The sequence below is a fragment of the Diadema antillarum genome, unplaced genomic scaffold, assembly GCF_040938485.1.
Source record: "Diadema antillarum isolate AM-2024a unplaced genomic scaffold, OU_Dant_1.0 seq00000616_RagTag, whole genome shotgun sequence".
Taxonomy (NCBI): Eukaryota; Metazoa; Echinodermata; class Echinoidea; order Diadematoida; family Diadematidae; genus Diadema; species Diadema antillarum.
Genome location: NW_027271540.1, coordinates 558,270 through 577,387, shown reverse-complemented (window position 1 = coordinate 577,387; position 19,118 = coordinate 558,270). Strand labels below are relative to the sequence as shown.

Sequence of the window (19,118 nt, the reverse complement as noted above, 5' to 3'; positions counted from 1 at the left end):
GTGTGTAACACACAAATGTGTGTAGTGTGTGTATGTTAAATCTGGAAAGGTCATTTTAATCAGTTACACATCTTTGCATATGATCATGTCACATGGCTGGTTGACATGGTTGACTTTCCAATAATATTCTATGGAAAGTATTAATCTACTGAAGTTAGTATCCATCTACCCCAAATCTTAATGCCATCAACATGCACTCAACTGTTCATGCAAAATAATTTAACAGCAGAATGGTTGCAACAGAACCAGACTTAGAATGGGTGCTGTAAAAGCTCCTAGAGTCTGGTTTCATTGCAATAGCCATAAACTTACCATTATGCACTAAGAAGAATATCATATGAATGCTCACATCTACCTGACAAAAAATTATGAACTTGCTAGATATCTAACGTATTTCATATTTAGCATTCCAGTACAAGAAATCATGCATTTTCTTCCTTAGTGCATACTACCGAGTTTTTATTCCTAACCTATCATACAATTCTGTGCATTTTTTGGGTTGTAGCCTAAGAGGAGCATAATGTAGACATAATAAATCACACACAGTGTTTCCGTGCATAAGAGTAAGAGAACAAATGATAAGTGAGAGTAAATGAACAAATTAAAACAAGTTGCATGAGGTAATGGCTATCAAAAGAACAAAATTCACATATTCACCATTGCTTGGGTAATGAGTTGAAAATATATGCACCACTTCCAAAATAAACAAAAACACCAAAGATAATATTTCAAAAGCAATCAATCATTACAGCCATGAACCCTCTCATACATGTACGACCATTAAAGTGCTATGGTCAGTCAACACAAGTGGCATCATCCTTCTTCTTCTTCCATCAAAAGCTCAAGAAGGACCACTGGAATCCAGTCACATCCTCAGCCAATATCTACCACTCAAACTTCTGGTTCTCAAGTGAGCTGTAAGCAGAACACACTAGGAAAGTGCATGCTGCTGGTATCCACCACATATCTGTTTCCATGATGTGAAGAGTGAAGTCAGGAGTCATCATACCATGTCAGGCCACTCCTCTACAACATGCTTGTATAACTCCCCGTCCTGTAACCGATCCAACCAGAGGGTCAACCCCTGGAATGTGTTCCTCCATTCATCCCTCTCATCCTCACTGTCCTCCAAACCCACAAACTGTCCATCTATCGCATCCCCGTTGCCATGGAGATGCCTCCTCCTGACGGCAGAGTGTGGTCTCTGAGATGACCGACTTGGGCTAAACACACAAAAATGTTTCTTGGACATCCTGAGAGCTATCACTGTCCCGTCTTCACTCTCTAGATTCAGGGCTCTATACCACGCCCACTGTCTGTCTAAACTCACAGAGCTGAAAGGGAAGCTGTAAGACAGAGTAAAGAAACACACAAACCATAATGAATGCAGAGTGCACACACTAATAATACAGACGTCATATCACATGATGGCCAAGATATGTGTGACTATCCAGCTTGTCTGAGTATTTTTCAAAATATCTAACTACCTTTCCCACTAGTTTAGACACAGACCCACAAGAATTAAGCATATACCATCAATGCATATTACTCTATCATTCTGCTTTCAAAACCTGTAGTAAATCTTCACATATCAAACAATTTCATATTGCAAGTGTACAAATGATAATTTTGAAAACAAATCAAACCTTGCAAAGGTCAAAACTTGTCTAATTTGACTTGATAATTTAGGGGGGGGGGGAAAGAAAATATGTATATGCTACATATCACCTAGTAAGAACAAATTTTCAAAGAAGTGTTTCACATAAATTAGTACAATCTGGAAAATGCAAAATTACTGCAAAGGCATACGTAGTTGTAATCACGTGCAGGTATCCAAATAGAAATTATTATCATGGGGTAGAGATACTTTTAATTATCTCAACCATCTACACACATAAATATTTAAGACCTGAGCACAACTTTGAAAATAAAAAAACAATGAATGAGAGCTTTTAGAATTTCTGCTTCTTTCTTGATCACATAGGAAAAGACATCATTTGAAGTGTCCAGGCTTACAGACAATGTACTGAATGCAAAAACTTGGAAAAGAATTGCTGAAATATCTCTTCTCATAGGTGAAAAATAAGCAACCTAATCCAACAATTCCATGTTCATAGTGATGCTTTTTAGGATGTAGTGTGTTAGGGAAGTCTCTGTAATATCATTTCATTTTGCCTTAAATACAAAAAGGCTAGGAAGAATAAAATACCAGCCCATTGCCGTCTTTAGGATGAACAAAGTATACAAGGGTTGAAAGGAGGCCCTCTACTGTTCAATAACTTACGGTAATCGATAGCCTCCAATCTCTCTGGATAACCGATAAAAAAGCTCTTCCTTTGTCCTTTCTCTGGTTAGGAGAACAAGATGCCACATGTTCCGTCGACTAGCCACCATAGTTTGATATTCTCCCACCTTCAGCTCCTTCAACATGCAGCCCCTGCAATGAGAGGAATGAACAACCGTGATAGAAAGACAGAGAGGAACACACAGTAAGACAAACATACAGTCAGAAAACAAACAGACAGGCCCGAATTCACGAAGATGGTACAAATGAAACCATGGTTTAAACCATGGACAAAAACCATGGAGCGCCAAGTGTCGCACGGAATATTTTGTTACGAAATTGGTCATTTTGTGAACAAAATGACCATTTTGTTAACGAAATTATCATCTCGTGGAGGAAATGTTCATTTAGTTACAAAATGTTGCCATTTCGTTACAAAATAAACAATTCATCGACGAATTGACTGATTTCGTAACAAAATATTCCATACGACACTTGGCGCTCCATGGTTTTTGTCCATGGTTTAAACCATGGTTTCATTTGTACCACCTTCGAGAATTCGGGCCACAGAGTCTAAGTATTGCTAAGGTGGCTGAGATTCTAAAAAGCAAGAGAGAAATAAAGGCAAGTCTGGACAAAGTGACCTACTAATGACATGTTTCTGTGACACAAAACTCCAAGATCCCTTGCACTATCAACTGGACATACCAGATATGACTTCTAAACAGAAGGTTCAAATTTCTAAATTGACAAACGGCTAAAATGTTCATAGTGGAACGAATTTTGAGGGAATGCAGTAATTATCCTGTCAGTATGGCTAATGTTACTATGTAAGATATTCATGGCATCTACATCAGTAACTCTACAAGGGTGAATAGAGTGAAAGTTGAGATTGTTGGCATTAAGGAGAGATTAATTCTGTTAATGCCACTGGCAGATTTAGTACTGCAGACTGTTGTGGGAATTTCAAAGTTATCATTATCATTATTATTATCATTCATGGGTTTATTGAAATCGTGACTTGCAGCTATGAAATTGCTGAATTGCTCACAATTTTACATAAAAGACAAGATGCATACATATAAATATAACAAAAGTGTCGAATATTTGTACTGCAAATACAATCATAAAATTACAATTCTTTGTACATATAGAGTAAAATGCATAAAACTATACAAAGAATTCTGATACTTTGCTAGGAAGAAAATGCCTCTTGGTGCATTTTGAACATCTGCTGATGTGCCTGAGGGATGTGTCTTTGAGCATGTGTGTGTAAATGTGTATGGATGCAGGTGTGTGCATAATGTGTATGGATGCGGGTGTGTGTATAATGTGTATGTAGTCATCCAGACGAGGTTTGTACTACACGTAGGTCAGCCTCTACTCACCCTCTAGGAGCAGGTCTCTGTCTGGTGGCCTGGTCAGATTGCTCCGCTTGACCATTGGGTTGTCTCTGCTGGACATTGGGTCCATCCCCCTCAGGGCCCTTCCTACAAATGAGTCCAATCACTTTCAGCATTCAACTGCTTGATATTCCTATCTCTCTACTATCATCTCCACCAATGATATTGATTTCCATTCACTTACCTTCACTCGATTCTCAAATGGGACATTCTTATTTTACAAACACCTTCAAATTTGGGATTTCACTACCAGTATACAAAATAGTGAATGGTCACGAGTGCGATGGTACAAGATTTCACATGAGGTGAAAGATTGAAACGCTCTATTCAATGAGGCGAAGCCGAGTTGAATACACCGTAGTGTGCATCAGCTTTCATCGAGTGCGAAATCTCGTTCCATTGCTAATTTGTACTAGTAAAGACTATACACTATTCGTTTTCTACAACACCTCAAATGTCAAAAGATGTTGTCCACACAGATTCTTGAATTTAGTGCAGAAATGGCAGCCATTTTCTGTGAAAGACAAATGAGTAGCCGCACAGTCACAGTCACCATGTACGTGCGTATATACGCAAAACGAAATTGTTTACAAAAATGAGAGACAAAAGTACATGGTTGTAAACGCACTTGTAATTGTTGAGTGCGGGCGGCAAATGTTTGTTTATTGTGACATCATAGCCGGAACAAGTACTTGGGGGTCAATGGAAATGGGTGACGTCAGCCATGCACTATCCATTTCTGCTCAAACAAAATTGCACGGCTGACAGCCGCAGCATGAGATGGAACTTTTAACTAAATGTCACATGATGGGCAATCAACCAATCGGATAGCTACATTCTAATTAGGTGTTGTGTAATATTTTATATTTCATTATATCTATTGCATTAACGAAATGTTTTGAGCACAGGAATTCATATTGTTATCATCGTCACCATCAAGCCATTTCCATCATAACATTTAACATTCATGTCATCACTCTCACCTAAAAAAAAAAGTCAAGTTAGCAGCATGATGACTATTATTGTAATCATCACTGCATCATGTATCATAATTGCAAATATGAGCACATTATACTTCATGACATCCATCCTCCCATCATGTCACATCTTTACAATTAGTGGAAATATCAGCAAAGAAAATGGGATTCCATTGGCATTAGACCCCGAGACCTCCGGATTGCTAGCCCGGTGCTCTACTGACTGAGCTACAAAAAGCCCTACAGTTGTAGTTCAGTGTTCGTCCCAGAAACCCTAAATTCTCAATGCTCAGATGGTCAGAAGCTATAGCAGTGTGTTTGTGTGTGAGTACAGTGTGACACACATGCAGACACTTAAACCTGGCATAAACCCGTAGGATAATTCAACTTGGGGATAAATGCGAGGGGTCTCCAAAGTGATGCAGCTTTTTGAGTATGTAACAAACGCAAACAGAAGAAAACTGACCAGATTACAAGAATTTTAAACAACGAAATATCTTACCCTAAAGGCAGGAGACCAAGAAAGGCTAGCATGAAGCATAACATGTAGATACCCATGACAATGACCAGAAGACTGCTGCTATCCCTGTGGAAGACAGAGAAAAAGAGAAGATAATTCAAAAATTACGTTAAAATCTGCCTTTCATTTCCATGCATTTTCGACACACTAGTTAGAGAAGTCTTCACTATACGTGAACACAATATACTTATTCTGGAAAGGATCTGGAATACAAAAACATCTGCAGTCAAGGTTGAAATCTATGATTCTTATTCAGCTTAGATAATTATACTCCACTCACAGCTTTCTAAATGCCTCAATAACAAGATAATACAGATGATTCTCATAATGACAAAGTCCTTGGGACTGGCACTCTTCTTCAGTCATATCAAATTTTGTTGTAGCCAAACAAATAGAGTATACAAAGATATATAGTTGATAATTTTAGACCTGAATTTTTACTTTATTGTAATGAAATCTCATTATTATCATGTTTGTTGCAACAAGAGTGCATTGTAATGTTAAAGGGTGTTGGCTGCAAGAGACTGCCAGAAGACACTACAGCACTATATTGCATCATACAGTAAATTAGGATGACTCCTCCTTATTACGCACTCGCTATTATTTGCCATGAATACATGACCCATTACTTACCTTTTGCAAAAGATCATTGATCTTGACCACAGGCATTAAAGACTGACCAAACCAGTCCATGCCTGCCAGCAACATTTCCCTATTTCTAACCATCATACTAAATAACATTAGCACTAAAGTCCTAGCTAAAGTTTTGGCTGAAAAAAAAAATACACCCTGACGAATTTCACACACTTCGCACCATGATCACTGAACTTATTAAAATCCTCATCATCTCATGAAAAATATTGCTATCTATTCACCTCTACCCCCCCCCCCCACCCCCTTAGCAAGTAGAATCATCTCTGGACATTAATAGCTATTAGTGATGGCTGAAATATGACATTTTTGTCACAGTACAATGACCTTTGACCTTTGACATTTCACAACTGTCATTTCATGGAATATAAAGGATATGGATATCCACCCTATATACAAAATTATGTTATCACTGGACTTTCTTGCTTGAAGTCAAGACCAGATAATAATTTTAGCCAAAACTAATGAGAAGGGCATTAAGGTGCCTCAAACACTACGGCTCAGTGACAACTTAATGCCCTTCTCATTCTCACCTGACGATTTAGTGACCTTAATGACTAGTGACCTTGAGGGTCATGACCTTGAGATGTGGGGCAGAATGGATGGAGAACGTTGGGGTGAAAGCATTAAAAAATGAATAAATAGATAAATAGTTTGACATTAGACACATGACTTACCCGGTTGATCTGTAAAGAAAGTTGACTATCTCAGTCCACCAGCTCTTTGCTGTTATCATAAGTCCATTCATGATTTGAATGTACCATGCCTGAGAAATAAAAAGATGAAAACAAATAACTATGCCATGTTATTTCCACATTACAAAAGCCTTCATTGAACATATCCATTACTAAATATCATAATTGCACTTCTATTTGATACAATATTACTTCTATTAATATAATTGTGTGATTTTATATTTCACTTGACTTATGATTGGATGATTATCTATGCCACCACCAAATGCACAAAATTATGCAATTTGACCATCTGGCTGCAAATGAATTTCTAATGAACCATTTTACCGTTACCAAATTATAAAAATCAAGTATGAAAAGTTCAATAATGAAGAAGAACTTTTGTAATGATAAAAGTCATACGGAATTAACACTTAAAGATACTATCTGTCGGTATGCACAAGTATTCTACATCATGATGAATAAGGTCATTTCAGTTTGCAAGTGGAACAAAAGAAAAAAAAAAACTGAGACTTTTATTTTGGGAAGTTTTCTCTTCAATGCTGAATGCATGGCCATGGGAGTAATGGGAAATTGACTGTTGTACTCACCGGAGCATTCTCATCATTGAATTGAGGCAGGACCAGTTTGTGAGTAAACTTGGCTGTGCCATCATACAGAGCATAGAGGAAAGTTTTGAGTGCACGCCTCTCCCCAGGGAGGTTGTCCCCCTCCCAGCGGTCTGGGACCCAGGCCAGCCTCACTTGGTTGCCGTTTTGACGCCAAATCACTGCAATCTGAGACGGACATTGAGAATATCCAAATGATAGGAATCCACTACTCAATGGAGTAAAAAAACATTAACAGGCTTTGCCTTGGGACCTGAGTAAACAGTGGATTTTATTACATGATAAATTTGAATAGATTTGACTCAATAAGAAAACAGATGTGATCATGCTTTGCCAATTGGTGTAATGGAGATACTGGTATGAACGCTGAATTTCTGATATTGCCTTTCATCAAGTACTTCCACAACTACTGAATAACCTAAACAGGCAAAACATAAGACTCTGAAGAAAAAAGTCTCGGGGTGAGATCTTATAAATTCTGAAAGTTATCGCAAAATTTGCGGAGGAAGGAGGGGGTCATCCCCCAGTCTTTTTAGGGTTAAAAGGATAAACATGAGTTGCTCTGTGATAGTCTACACCAGCTCATCTTATAATTATTGCATAACTGCAGACTTTTGACCTTGACCTCATTTTTTTCAACACTCCACAACAGTACATCACTCTCTCCCAATTTATAGATGTATCAAGTTTAAGTTTGGCTTAACATTTCTCAAAAAAAAGAAAGAGAAAAGTTTGCACCATCAACACTGACCCTGTCATATGACCTCTAGAAAAAGCTAAACACATGTACGAATGAAAACCATGATGTATATTGAAAGAAGAATTACCCTCATGAACAAGGATATGAGTAATTCTAACTTTAATAAAAAAAAGGAAATATGAAATCAGATTTCAAATCTATCAAGAGACTTCATTATCATTTAAAAGCTGTATGCTACTTGCATAGAAGTCTCGTATGGACACTTTGGATCCAGACTAGAAGAGTAAAAATTTACCGGTACAGAATGTTCATCAGTCAGCTCCAAATCTTCCATTGCCATGGCAACCTCTTGCTGTCTGTCATACAGCATGTAGGTCAAGGTGGCTTGATGTGGCCAGGAAGGCGTCTCCATCACCAGCTGTCTGAAGGACAGTCTGAAATGCTCATGTTCTGGGGTGGCCATGGTGATCTGGACCACACACAACCTGTGACAGTGGGGGGGGGGGGGGGGGGGGGGGGGGGGGGGGAAAAATAAACATTTAAATTCCTGTAGAGTTTTGGATCCATGATGGCACTGTGTGTGATAACAAGTTTCTCCTCCGAAGTGTTTTAGGAATATTTCATGGCAGTTATGTATGCAACAGTCACATAATTATACTGCAGTTACCTATCAGTCATATTGTGTATAGTTAACTTAATTAGATCAAGCCAGAAATTTGATATCCTCACATTTTTAATTCTTACAAGTAACCTCATGTAGATTGTACATTAAATAAAGATATAATGGCATTTATACTCATGGTCAAGCAAACTGGAACTGATTTGATATACTGCTCTAGTACCACTGGAAATGAAAATAATTTCTGTACCTGAATGGTTGTAAAACTGCTCCTAGATTTATAGAATAACTTATAGAGTAACTCAAATATTTTGCACAGTCCAATCTACTTCTACCCTCAGCAGATAATGTAGAATCATCCTGAAAATTTGATAGTGCTTTAAATTTTCAGACCAGTTTTATCAAATTCTTAATAACTGAAAATCAACTGTACAATAATTTTCTACAGAAATACTGACATCTTCACAAATTAGCTTAGACGCAACTCACGAGAAAAAACATAGCAATGGTTGCTATGGTTACATGGGCCAACTCACTTTCTTCCGAGGACCAGGGGAGACTCAGGGCAGAGCTCTTCAAAGAGGGCTTGAGATGAGAGGCGGGGTAGGATGAGATTCTTGTTGGAACTCAGAAGGTGATGGAGACCATCCCTGGTCACTGCCTTTTCCTGGAAAAATAACAATTACTTCACTTCAGTCTGAAGACAGGGCTGAAAAGCTTTGAACACATAGAATAACATGTAAAAGACAAAATTTATGCTGTCTTCTGTACACAAAATAAGAGACTGATCAATTTTTAATACAAGGAAAGTAACTGCTTCCTCAAAATAAATCAGTTGAGGACGAGTCCCAAGAATACTCGGGCAAGCTTCTATGGGAAATGCGTGTTGTAGTAAAATCAGGCCGTCCTCAACGGGTTAATATAAATATCACATATCTATATTGCCCCCAAATCCAATATAAAATGAATACTGCTACTTTCTGCAGCACTTCTTTTCTAACCTGTGCATAGTCAAATAAAACATTTCATATGTACAAGTGTATGTGATCCTCTGAGGGTGTGGTCAATTAATTCTGCTTCCAAATTAGTTATCCTCTGATTGTCTTACCTCCAACCTATCTACTGAATCATTGACATTCTCCTTGAAGACAAGAATAGCACCCTCTCTTGGCCACAGGCCGATGTGCTTGCCCAGTTGGTCAGTGTTAGCATCCTTGGCCATTGCCACACCAAATGTCTGGTGCTCTTGGAAGGCAAACGCCGCCAGTCTGAACATGAAAGACACTTGTTCTGGAGACTGAGAGTACAGCAGGACTCGGGGCTTGTTCTCATTGTAGAAACTAGCTAAGAATTCCTTGTAGTTGTTGTTGTTGACCTACAGTAAAAAGAGGGGTAAAAGGTTAGAAGTATGGATGTAATAGAAACAAGATCCTCTGAATTGTAAAGAGAAGAAATTTACTAATCTTTATGTCTACAGTATCATGGGGTGGACTCCTGTTGTAACAAAGTCCTCGGGACCGGCAGTCTTCTTTTGTTATATCAAAATTTTGTTATAACTGTACAAACAGACAATGAAAAAACAGAGAGCAAGTACAATGTAATGTTGCAGCCTGACTTTTTACTTTGTTGTAACTGGAATTTTGTTATAACCGTGTCCATCATAACGGGAGCGCACTGTAGTCAAATATGACAAGCAATCAAGGAAGCAAACTAAAGAGTAGAAATGGAAGGTTTCATAGTGTCATATCACACTTTAGATCCTCATGCTTCCCATGGGAACAAACCAAAACTAATTGAGACTGCAAGATTCAAAAAAGAGTTGGAAGATACTTGGAGAACTTGTGACTGAAGGACTTATTGTAGGAGTTACTTTTCCTTGCTATCTGATGTCAGCAGACACACACGACAGTACTTCGTTTTCACTGTTTACTTGGCACATGAAATGGCAAATTGTCAAAGTGGATGGCAAGATAAGACAATTGAAAGAAAAGCTGGAATTTTCAATTTGCATTATGGATCATCAATACCTTTGTAAAAGAAATAACTGGTGAAGAATTTTTCCAAATCAGCCCACCACAATACCAATTTAGCAACGACCAAGATTGTGTGCACACACACTTAGCAAATAAGGGGTGTTGTTGCTGCTGAGCACTGTTGTTTTGTTTGTTCTATTTATTGCCTACAGGCATTGGCCAAAACTTAGAATAAACAAGGACATTAGAGGGGACGTGCACAGGTAATAATTGAGACAGGTACTTACCTCTTGAATTAGGCCATGAGGCAAGAGACCATCAACAAATTCTTTTAATTTCCGGAGAGTGACTGTACCCTGGCCATAGTTTCTCACTTCTTCCTTGATGATGGCTACGATGGCAGGACGGTAACGCACTCCAAGGAGAGAGGATATTCTGTTGTCCATGTCAATGTTCACTGTTCCCATACCAACACCTGATGAAAAGAAAGTTTTCAGTTACATTGTAAGCCTCTTGTTCTTACAGAAGGCAGATCATTTCTCTATCACTAGGTATATCACATTGCATGTGGCTTCAAAATTTCCTTGAAAACACACTCACAAAAAACAAAAAAATGATGGCAGATTAATGACACTGCATTTATCAAGATGATAGAACAAACAGGAAAAACAGGAAGATATTCTAACTTCATAAAAGTGTAATATGTTTACATGCTTAATCATAAAGCCAAACAGGACTCTAAATCAGTACCCAACATTGTGAAATGCATATTTACAATTTATGTAAACAGATCTACTTGAAATCTCAAATGTAATGATTGATATCAAACACCTATAAATCAATGCACCATGAATGTGCTATTCCCTGCACAGAAGACAAATGTTTGGATGGTTGGATATACAACAATCTTAAAAAAACAACCACAATCACATCAGTACCAAACATCCTTTCCCATGTTTGTATATACTGATGTGCATGATTGACTGTCAGTTTTGACCTTTTACACATTTTTCCAATAGACACACAAAAAGATGAACATGTCAAACATTTACACCATTGTCTGCTCTGCACAATCTAAAGGTACATATCTGTCAAAACATGTTCAGCACCCAAAGTGTATAGGAACTACAATACATTACCCAAGGATTCTAGCTCTGGTGCTACATCTGCCCAAACTCCTTCTAGGTTCATGCACTGGAAACAAAAGTTGCCAGTGACAAGCAGCAGGAAAGGTTTCTCATGACTCTGAGGTAAGATGCCATTCTGATAGCGATGAAGTGTCACTCGGCGACCGTCACTAGACCTGGATCCCTGAAACTTGAAGTTGAAGCTTCCATGGCTTCCAAAGTCAAAGTGTTGGAAGGGGTGTCCATGTCCACCAAATGGATCCTGGTTTTGTCTGTTCTCATGAGGGTCCACATAACCAAACTGGTCGTATTCTCTCTTCTTGCCTTCATCGGATAGGATCTTGCCACAAAGATGAATAAGTATCATAGACATAAAAGACAATAAGGATACCAGTTTTGTCATATGCAAGAGGGTAGCTATCATACTCTGTATCATATGGCCTCTAAAGCTACCTCTGAAACCTGATTCCAGATTTTGCTAACATTTCCACAAACCAGTAAAGAAGACAATCCCTTGATGACTTCGATTTGATAGACAGCAGAAATTTATCAGAAGGAAATATCAAATCCCATATTCCTAGCCAAAACTTTTTTCTCTATTTCACTCCAAAGTTTCTATTTCTCAACTACCAACACTGACTTGCAACATGCCAATCTTGACAGATTTTTGTAATTTTGGGCCTATGTGTGACTCAAAACATCATGTGTGTAGAGGCTCATTGCAAACAATGCAGCTGACTTAAACATCACAATTAAGAAGTTTGCACAGAAACAGAAAAATGAATTTCCCATTACCCTGATTAAATGAGGTTGATAGGCAAAGCTACAATCCAAAATATTGTGTTTTTAACACGAGAAACTGTGACATACAAAAGCAGAAAAAGATGTATAAAATCTAATAAACACCACAGAGCTAGCAATTAGGGTTTATAGACATGCACATATCATGTGAGTGTGTGTCCTATACATAATGGCAGAAACTACATACAAGTGTACATTCTATTATTCATTGTAAATTGCATAAACAAAGCAGGCTGTCCATAATTCAACAACGCTGTCCAAATTTTGACCTCTGGCTACATATAAAAACAGATGCTTTTGTTTATGCGGTCAATTTTGCGGTTCATGTCAAACCTTGGTGCAGGTTTTTTACATGATAGGGAAAAGGAGGTAACAACTTTGCTTTACATTATATATATAATCATATTGGATCATTCTGATTTCCTATAGGAACTTCCATAGTCACTTACTTCATAGGCTTGTTGAATCTGGATGAATTTCTCCTGTGCCCCAGGGCTTTGGTTCTTATCTGGATGCCTAGCAAATATGAAAAGATGAAGAAAGTAATTAATCTTTCAAAAAACAACAAAATGTCAACAGACAAACAATGCCAACAAAAATAATTCAAATTGACAGACATTCAGACTGCAAATATGCAATTGGCAATGTTGAACAATCTGTGCAAAATGTAACATAAATAATGTAGCCTCTCCCCTACTAGTACTAGCAGTTAGGCTCTATTTCATAATCCCTATTAGGGAGGGGGAAGAATAGAAACGATCAATGTTGGTGTTATTAAGCACAATTTTCATTCAAATAAAGTAAGTCTAACCAAGCCTGTGAAGTACCAGTGATGTGATTTGTGCAACTGGGTAGCTGGTAACCGCACCAGTGACCCCAACACATATCGAGTTACTAGTTACACTTAAATTTACAGTGCCCCGCAGCCGCGCCGGGGTTAGGGAGCTGGTAACTGCGCCCGGCCCGGGGTTTAGGGAGCTGGCTGTCATTTAACTGCATTTCTACTCCAGTCTTAGTAGATCCAGTTCGGTCCTCTACTGCCATTTTAATGTAAATTTAAAGTTTATTCCATTAAATTCAATATTGCCAATAATACTTCATACTGAATAGAAAGATGAGGAGAGCTTACTGGTCATATATAGAGTCTATTATTACTCCCGATGAGAATGATGAATACAGGGGTATGAAGAGATTTTGGAAGTTTATTAAGCATAACAGAACTGACCATGCCGGCATAACACAGTTGAAGAAAGATGGGGACATTATAACTGATCCAAAAGATATTGCTGATACCTTGAATCAGCAGTTTGAATCTGTGTTTACTCAAGAGACCTCACCACCTGACGACCTTCTTCCAAAAGTGTCACCATATCCAGATATGCCAGACGTTGTGATCACTACACCAGGCGTCCAAAAACTTCTTGAAAAGTTGCAGGTCCACAAGGCACCAGGTCCTGATGGGATTACTCCAAGAATACTCCAAAACCTGGCTCCAGCTATTGCCCCGATACTGACCTGCATCTATGAAAAATCCTACAAGACTGGGCTCATTCCAGACATGTGGCGTCAGGCAAACATTGTCCCTGTGTTCAAGAAGGGCAGTGCATCAGACCCATCGAACTACAGACCGATTTTCCTCACCTGCATATGCAGCAAGATAATGGAACACATTATAACTAGCAGCATTATGCACCATGCCACAGTTAATGATATCCTCTTCCCACCACAATATGGCTTTAGAGCAAGAATGTCTTGTCAAACACAACTTGCTGGTTTTCTGGGAGATCTTCAGAACAACATTCAAGAGGGAAACCAAACAGATGTCATTGTACTGGACTTGAGTAAAGCCTTTGATAAGGTCGGCCACCAACGACTAACCCAGAAACTTCATTTCTATGGTATTAAAGGATATACAGGCAGATGGATCGAGAACTTACTTCACAACCGTACTCAACAAGTTGTGCTAGAAGGCCAAACCTCGTATGCAGGCTCTGTGAAATCAGGAGTGCCTCAAGGCTCAGTCATTGGGCCTTGCCTATTCCTATTTTTCATCAATGACCTGCCTGAATCCCTCAACTCCAGTGTGCGACTCTTCGCTGATGACACCCTGATCTACATGACTGTTAAAACTGCTACGGATTCCAGAAAACTCCAGGCTGACCTTGACGCTCTAGCTGATTGGAGCAAGAAATGGCTGATGGAGTTCAATCCGGATAAGTGCCAAGTCCTACGGGTCACCCGTAAGAGACATCCAAAGATCTTCCAGTACACCCTCTATGGCAAACCTCTCAAGGCTCTCCCAGAAGTGAAATACCTAGGAGTCACAATCTCCTCAGACCTCCGTTGGAACAGGCATGTTGACAACACCTGCAACAAAGCAAACAATACCCTTGCATTCCTCCGCAGAAACCTGAGGATCTCCTCCACTCCACTCAAGACCATGGCCTATCAATCTCTGGTGAGACCACTCCTGGAATATGGAGCTCCTCTGTGGGACCCACATACAGAAAGGAACATCCGGAAAATCGAGATGATCCAAAGGAGAGCTGCGAGATTTGTCCTCAACAGGTATCATAAAACCTCTTCTGTAACAGACATGATTCGCGAACTCCAATGGCACTCCTTACAGCAAAGGAGAGAAGTCCTGCGTCTTGTCCTCTTCTTCAAAATGCACCACAACCTAGTCGAATTCAGCACTGCACCCTACATCACTCCAGTCCACAAAGCAACAAGACATGTTCATAGTCAAGGCTACCATCTGCCAATCTCCAAAAATGAGCTTCATAAGCAGTCCTTCTTCCCACGCACTGTGCGGTCTTGGAACTCACTGCCCCCTGACATCTTATCAGCCCCATCAGTGGAAGCCTTCCGGCTTAAGCTGATGGCAAGCTATGCAGTGTAGACTGACACTGCTAATTGATTTTTACTTGCACCATGAGATAATTTATACAACTGCACTCCCGCACAAGCACAGCACGCACAGCATGAATCACGCCTGTAATAATCTTCAAGTATGAAGGATGCAGGGCTACCAGAAGAAGAAGAAAGAAGAAGAAACATTTTGCTTTAAATCAAAATGATTGATGCTCCCAAGTTTGTCCCATATTTAAACAAAGGCTGATTCCATAAACTTTCCACACACATTAAGTTTTTAATAGAATAAGATGTTTTCATATCATTCAAATGTAGATGCACGTAGCCTAGGCTATGTGGTACTAAAACAAGTTCAAGTATTGGGTAAGTAACTTAGTAAGCTAAAATACTGGTAAATTTTACTACACAATGACAAAGCAGTCACCAGCGACAGCTAAAATACACAGAAAATAATGTGTGGGACTAAGATTTCTCCAAACCACAGAAATGCACACTACTTACCACTCTCTCGCAAGCTGTTTGTATGCACGCTTTATCTCTCGCTGAGAAGAAGATTTGCTCACTGAGAGCGTCTTGTAAGGATTTAGAGAACTCTCTGAGCAATTTACAAAAATGAGAAAAAGCAGCATCAACGAAGAGTAGATGTTCGCCATTTTCACAGGCCGTTAGTTCGGTGGCCGTTACACAGCACCACAGACACTATGATTCGATGCGGAACACCCCAGCGTAGTATTAAATACTTGCAGCGCAGTGAATGCCATCCAGAATGCAATGCCGGGTGGGTGAGCTGTGAGCGAGAGTCCGAAGTGATGCAGCTGAAGTCAAGAATCTGGTGGTCACCCGGATCCGTATATCCGGCTGACTCGCAATACTCAGTACATGTACTTTGCTCACCATGTGAGCGCGGCTAAGGTGCATTGAATTATTGATATCTATGAGCTGCAAGTGATATTTTGAGTAGTACAGAAAGTGTATGAAGAGCCATGGAGCTACGTTTGTAGCTCCATGATACAGTACAGTAGAGTGTACATCAAATGGAGGACGATGACCTTCAAAAGTTAGGGAATCCCCCGCCCCCTTCAGTACTAGTATTGCGTTGTTATTATGTGGTACCGCAGACTGGTAGGCGTATGCTTGTTGAAAGCAACCCCCATCCCATGAACTGCTAATATTTCTGAACCATTTTCGCAGGCTTTTCCTGCCTTGGACACCCCCCAAATCTCAGATGAGCTCTCATTCCATCTCAACTCCAAGACAGACACCCCACTTCATCTCAGACGTGAGCTGTCATTCACAAAACATTTGGAAAAATAAAATGTGTGTTCAAAATGAGATCTCGGAACTTTCATAACAAAAAATGAAAATATAATGACACAGCGGCGTCACCAGCTTTTTTTTCAAGGGGGGTGCTTTTTGACCCTAATGTAACGAGATTTTTTTTTTTTGGGGACAGACATTTGGAATATAGGAAGCTCTCAATCCCTAGACTTTTACTGTTGTTGAGGGAAACCAAGCGGGGAAAGGGCACCGGCGTAGCTAGGATTTCATCTTTTACAGTAAAAAAAAAACTACCATTTGGAGCTATATTTTTTCGCTTTGGAAATAAAGGGGGGAGGGCGCACCGGGCGCAGCTGCCGGCAATATTACTGGCAGCAACATCAGGAGAAAGGCATAACAATAAAATGCGAGCGAGCGGAGCGAGCGAGCTTGAATATTTTGACATTTTACAGTAAAAAAAAACCCTGCCGTTTGTTGGTATAATTTTTTCGCTTTGGAAATAAAGGGAGGGGGCGCACCGGGCGGAACTGCTGGCAATTACTGGCAGCAACATCAAGTGAATTGCATAACGATTAAATGCGAGCAAGCTTGAAAATTTTACATTTTACAGCCCAAAAGCTGCCGTTCTTAGCCATATTTTTTCGCTTTGGAAATCAAGGGAGAGGGGCGCACCGGGCGGAACTGCTAGCAATTACTAGCAGCAACATCAGGTGAATTGCATAACGATTAAATGCGAGCGAGCGAAGAGAGCGAGCTTGAAAATTTTGACATTTTACAGTAGAAAAACTGCCGTCAAGTTGTTTTTTCGCTTTGGAAATTAAGGGGGGGGGGGCGCACCGGGCGCAACTGCAGACAATTACTGGCAGTAACATCAGGGGAATTGCATAAAGATTAAATGCGAGCGAGCGAAGGGAGCGAGCTTGAAAATTTTACATTTTACAGTCCAAAAACTGCCGTTCTTAGCCATATTTTTTCGCTTTGGAAATTAAGGGAGGGGGCGCACCGGGTCGAACGGCTGGCAATTACTGGCAGCAACATCAGGTGACTTGCATAACGATAAAATGCGAGCGAGCTTGAAAATGTTACATTTTACAGTCCAAAAACTGCCATTCTTAGCCATATTTTTTCGCTTTGGAAATTAAGGGGGGGAGCGCATGCCACCGGGCGCAACTGCTGGCAATTACTGGCAGCAACATCAGGTGAATTGCATAACGATTCAATGCGAGCGAGCGAAGAGAGCGAGCTTAAAATTTTTGACATTTTACAGTAGAAAAACTGCCGTTTGTAGCTATATTTTTTCGCTTTGGAAATTAAGGAGGGGGGGGCACACCGGGCGCAACTGCAGACAATTACTGGTAGTAACATCAGGGGAATTGCATAAAGATTAAATGCGAGCGAGCGAAGAGAGCGAGCTTAAAAATTTTACATTTTACAGTCCAAAAACTGCAATTCTTAGCCATATTTTTTCGCTTTGGAAATTAAGGGAGGGGGCGCGCCGGGCGGAACTGCTGGCGATTACTGGCAGCAACATCAGGTGAATTGCATAACGATTAAATGCGAGCGAGCTTGAAAGTTTTACATTTTACAGTCCAAACACTGCCGTTCCTAGCCATATTTTTTCGCTTTGGAAATTAAGGCGGGGGGGGGGGGGGTGGAGCGCATGCCACCGAGCGCAACTGCTGGCAATTACTGGCAGCAACATCAGGTGAATTGCATAACGATTCAATGCGAGCGAGCGAAGAGAGCGAGCTTGAAAATTTTGACATTTTACAGTAGAAAAACTGCCGTTTGTAGCTATATTTTTTTCGCTTTGGAAATTAAGGGGGGGGCGCACCGGGCACAACTGGACGATTACTGGCAGTAACATCAGGGGAATTGCATAAAGATTAAATGCGAGCGAGCTTGAAAATTTTGACATTTTACAGTCCCAAAACTGCCGTTTGATGCTATATCTTTTTTTGCTTTCGAAATTGAGGGGGCGCACCGGGCGCAACTGCTGGCAATTACTGGCAGCAATATTAGGAGAATATGAATGCGAGCGAGCGGAGCGAGCGAGCTTGAAAATTGTGACATTTTACAGTCCCAAAACTACCGTTTGTAGCTATATTTTTTGCAGTAAGGGGGGGGGGGAGCACCGGGTGGAACTGCCGGCAATTACTGGCAGCAACTTCAGCAGAATGGCTTTACAACTAAATGCCAGCGAGCGAGCTTGAAAATTTTGACATTTTACAGTCCAAAAACTGCCGTTTGTAGCTATACTTTTTCGCTTTGGAAATTAAGAGGGGGCGGAGACGCCCGGTGCGCCCCTCCCCCTGGATCCGCCACTGGTAGTCAAGGGTGTCGGTTTATGTTCATGACTGGGGGAGGTATGACCAGCGAGGTGGCGTCGAAGTGACCAAGTATGGGAAGGATGTCCAAAATCTATGTATATAATCAACACTGTATAGAATACACTTGCACTAGTATTATTATGTATAAAATCAGTGCTGCCAGAACCAGGGGTGCGAATTGCTTTTGCCCACGATTTTTTCTTTTTTTCTTTTTGTCCCCGATGCAAAATTTCAAAAAAATAAATAAATAGATAAAAAATAATAATCATTTAGTGTCT

General features: G+C 40.0%; 1 protein-coding gene across 1 annotated transcript; it reads right to left on the bottom strand.

Annotated features, from left to right (window-relative positions):
- Positions 1-926: 926 nt before the first annotated feature.
- Positions 927-15,885, bottom strand: LOC139735966 (dnaJ homolog subfamily C member 16-like). The gene is made up of 13 exons (XM_071646721.1): positions 15,734-15,885; positions 12,808-12,874; positions 11,570-11,897; positions 10,718-10,905; positions 9,566-9,832; positions 8,994-9,124; positions 8,134-8,323; positions 7,121-7,306; positions 6,513-6,601; positions 5,167-5,250; positions 3,673-3,774; positions 2,285-2,437; positions 927-1,346 (listed from the first exon to the last, which is right to left on the bottom strand). Exons 1-13 carry the CDS (start codon positions 15,883-15,885, stop codon positions 1,004-1,006), a joined length of 2,280 nt encoding a protein of 759 aa, XP_071502822.1. The 3' UTR covers positions 927-1,003.
- Between the last annotated feature and the right edge of the window lie 3,233 nt (positions 15,886-19,118).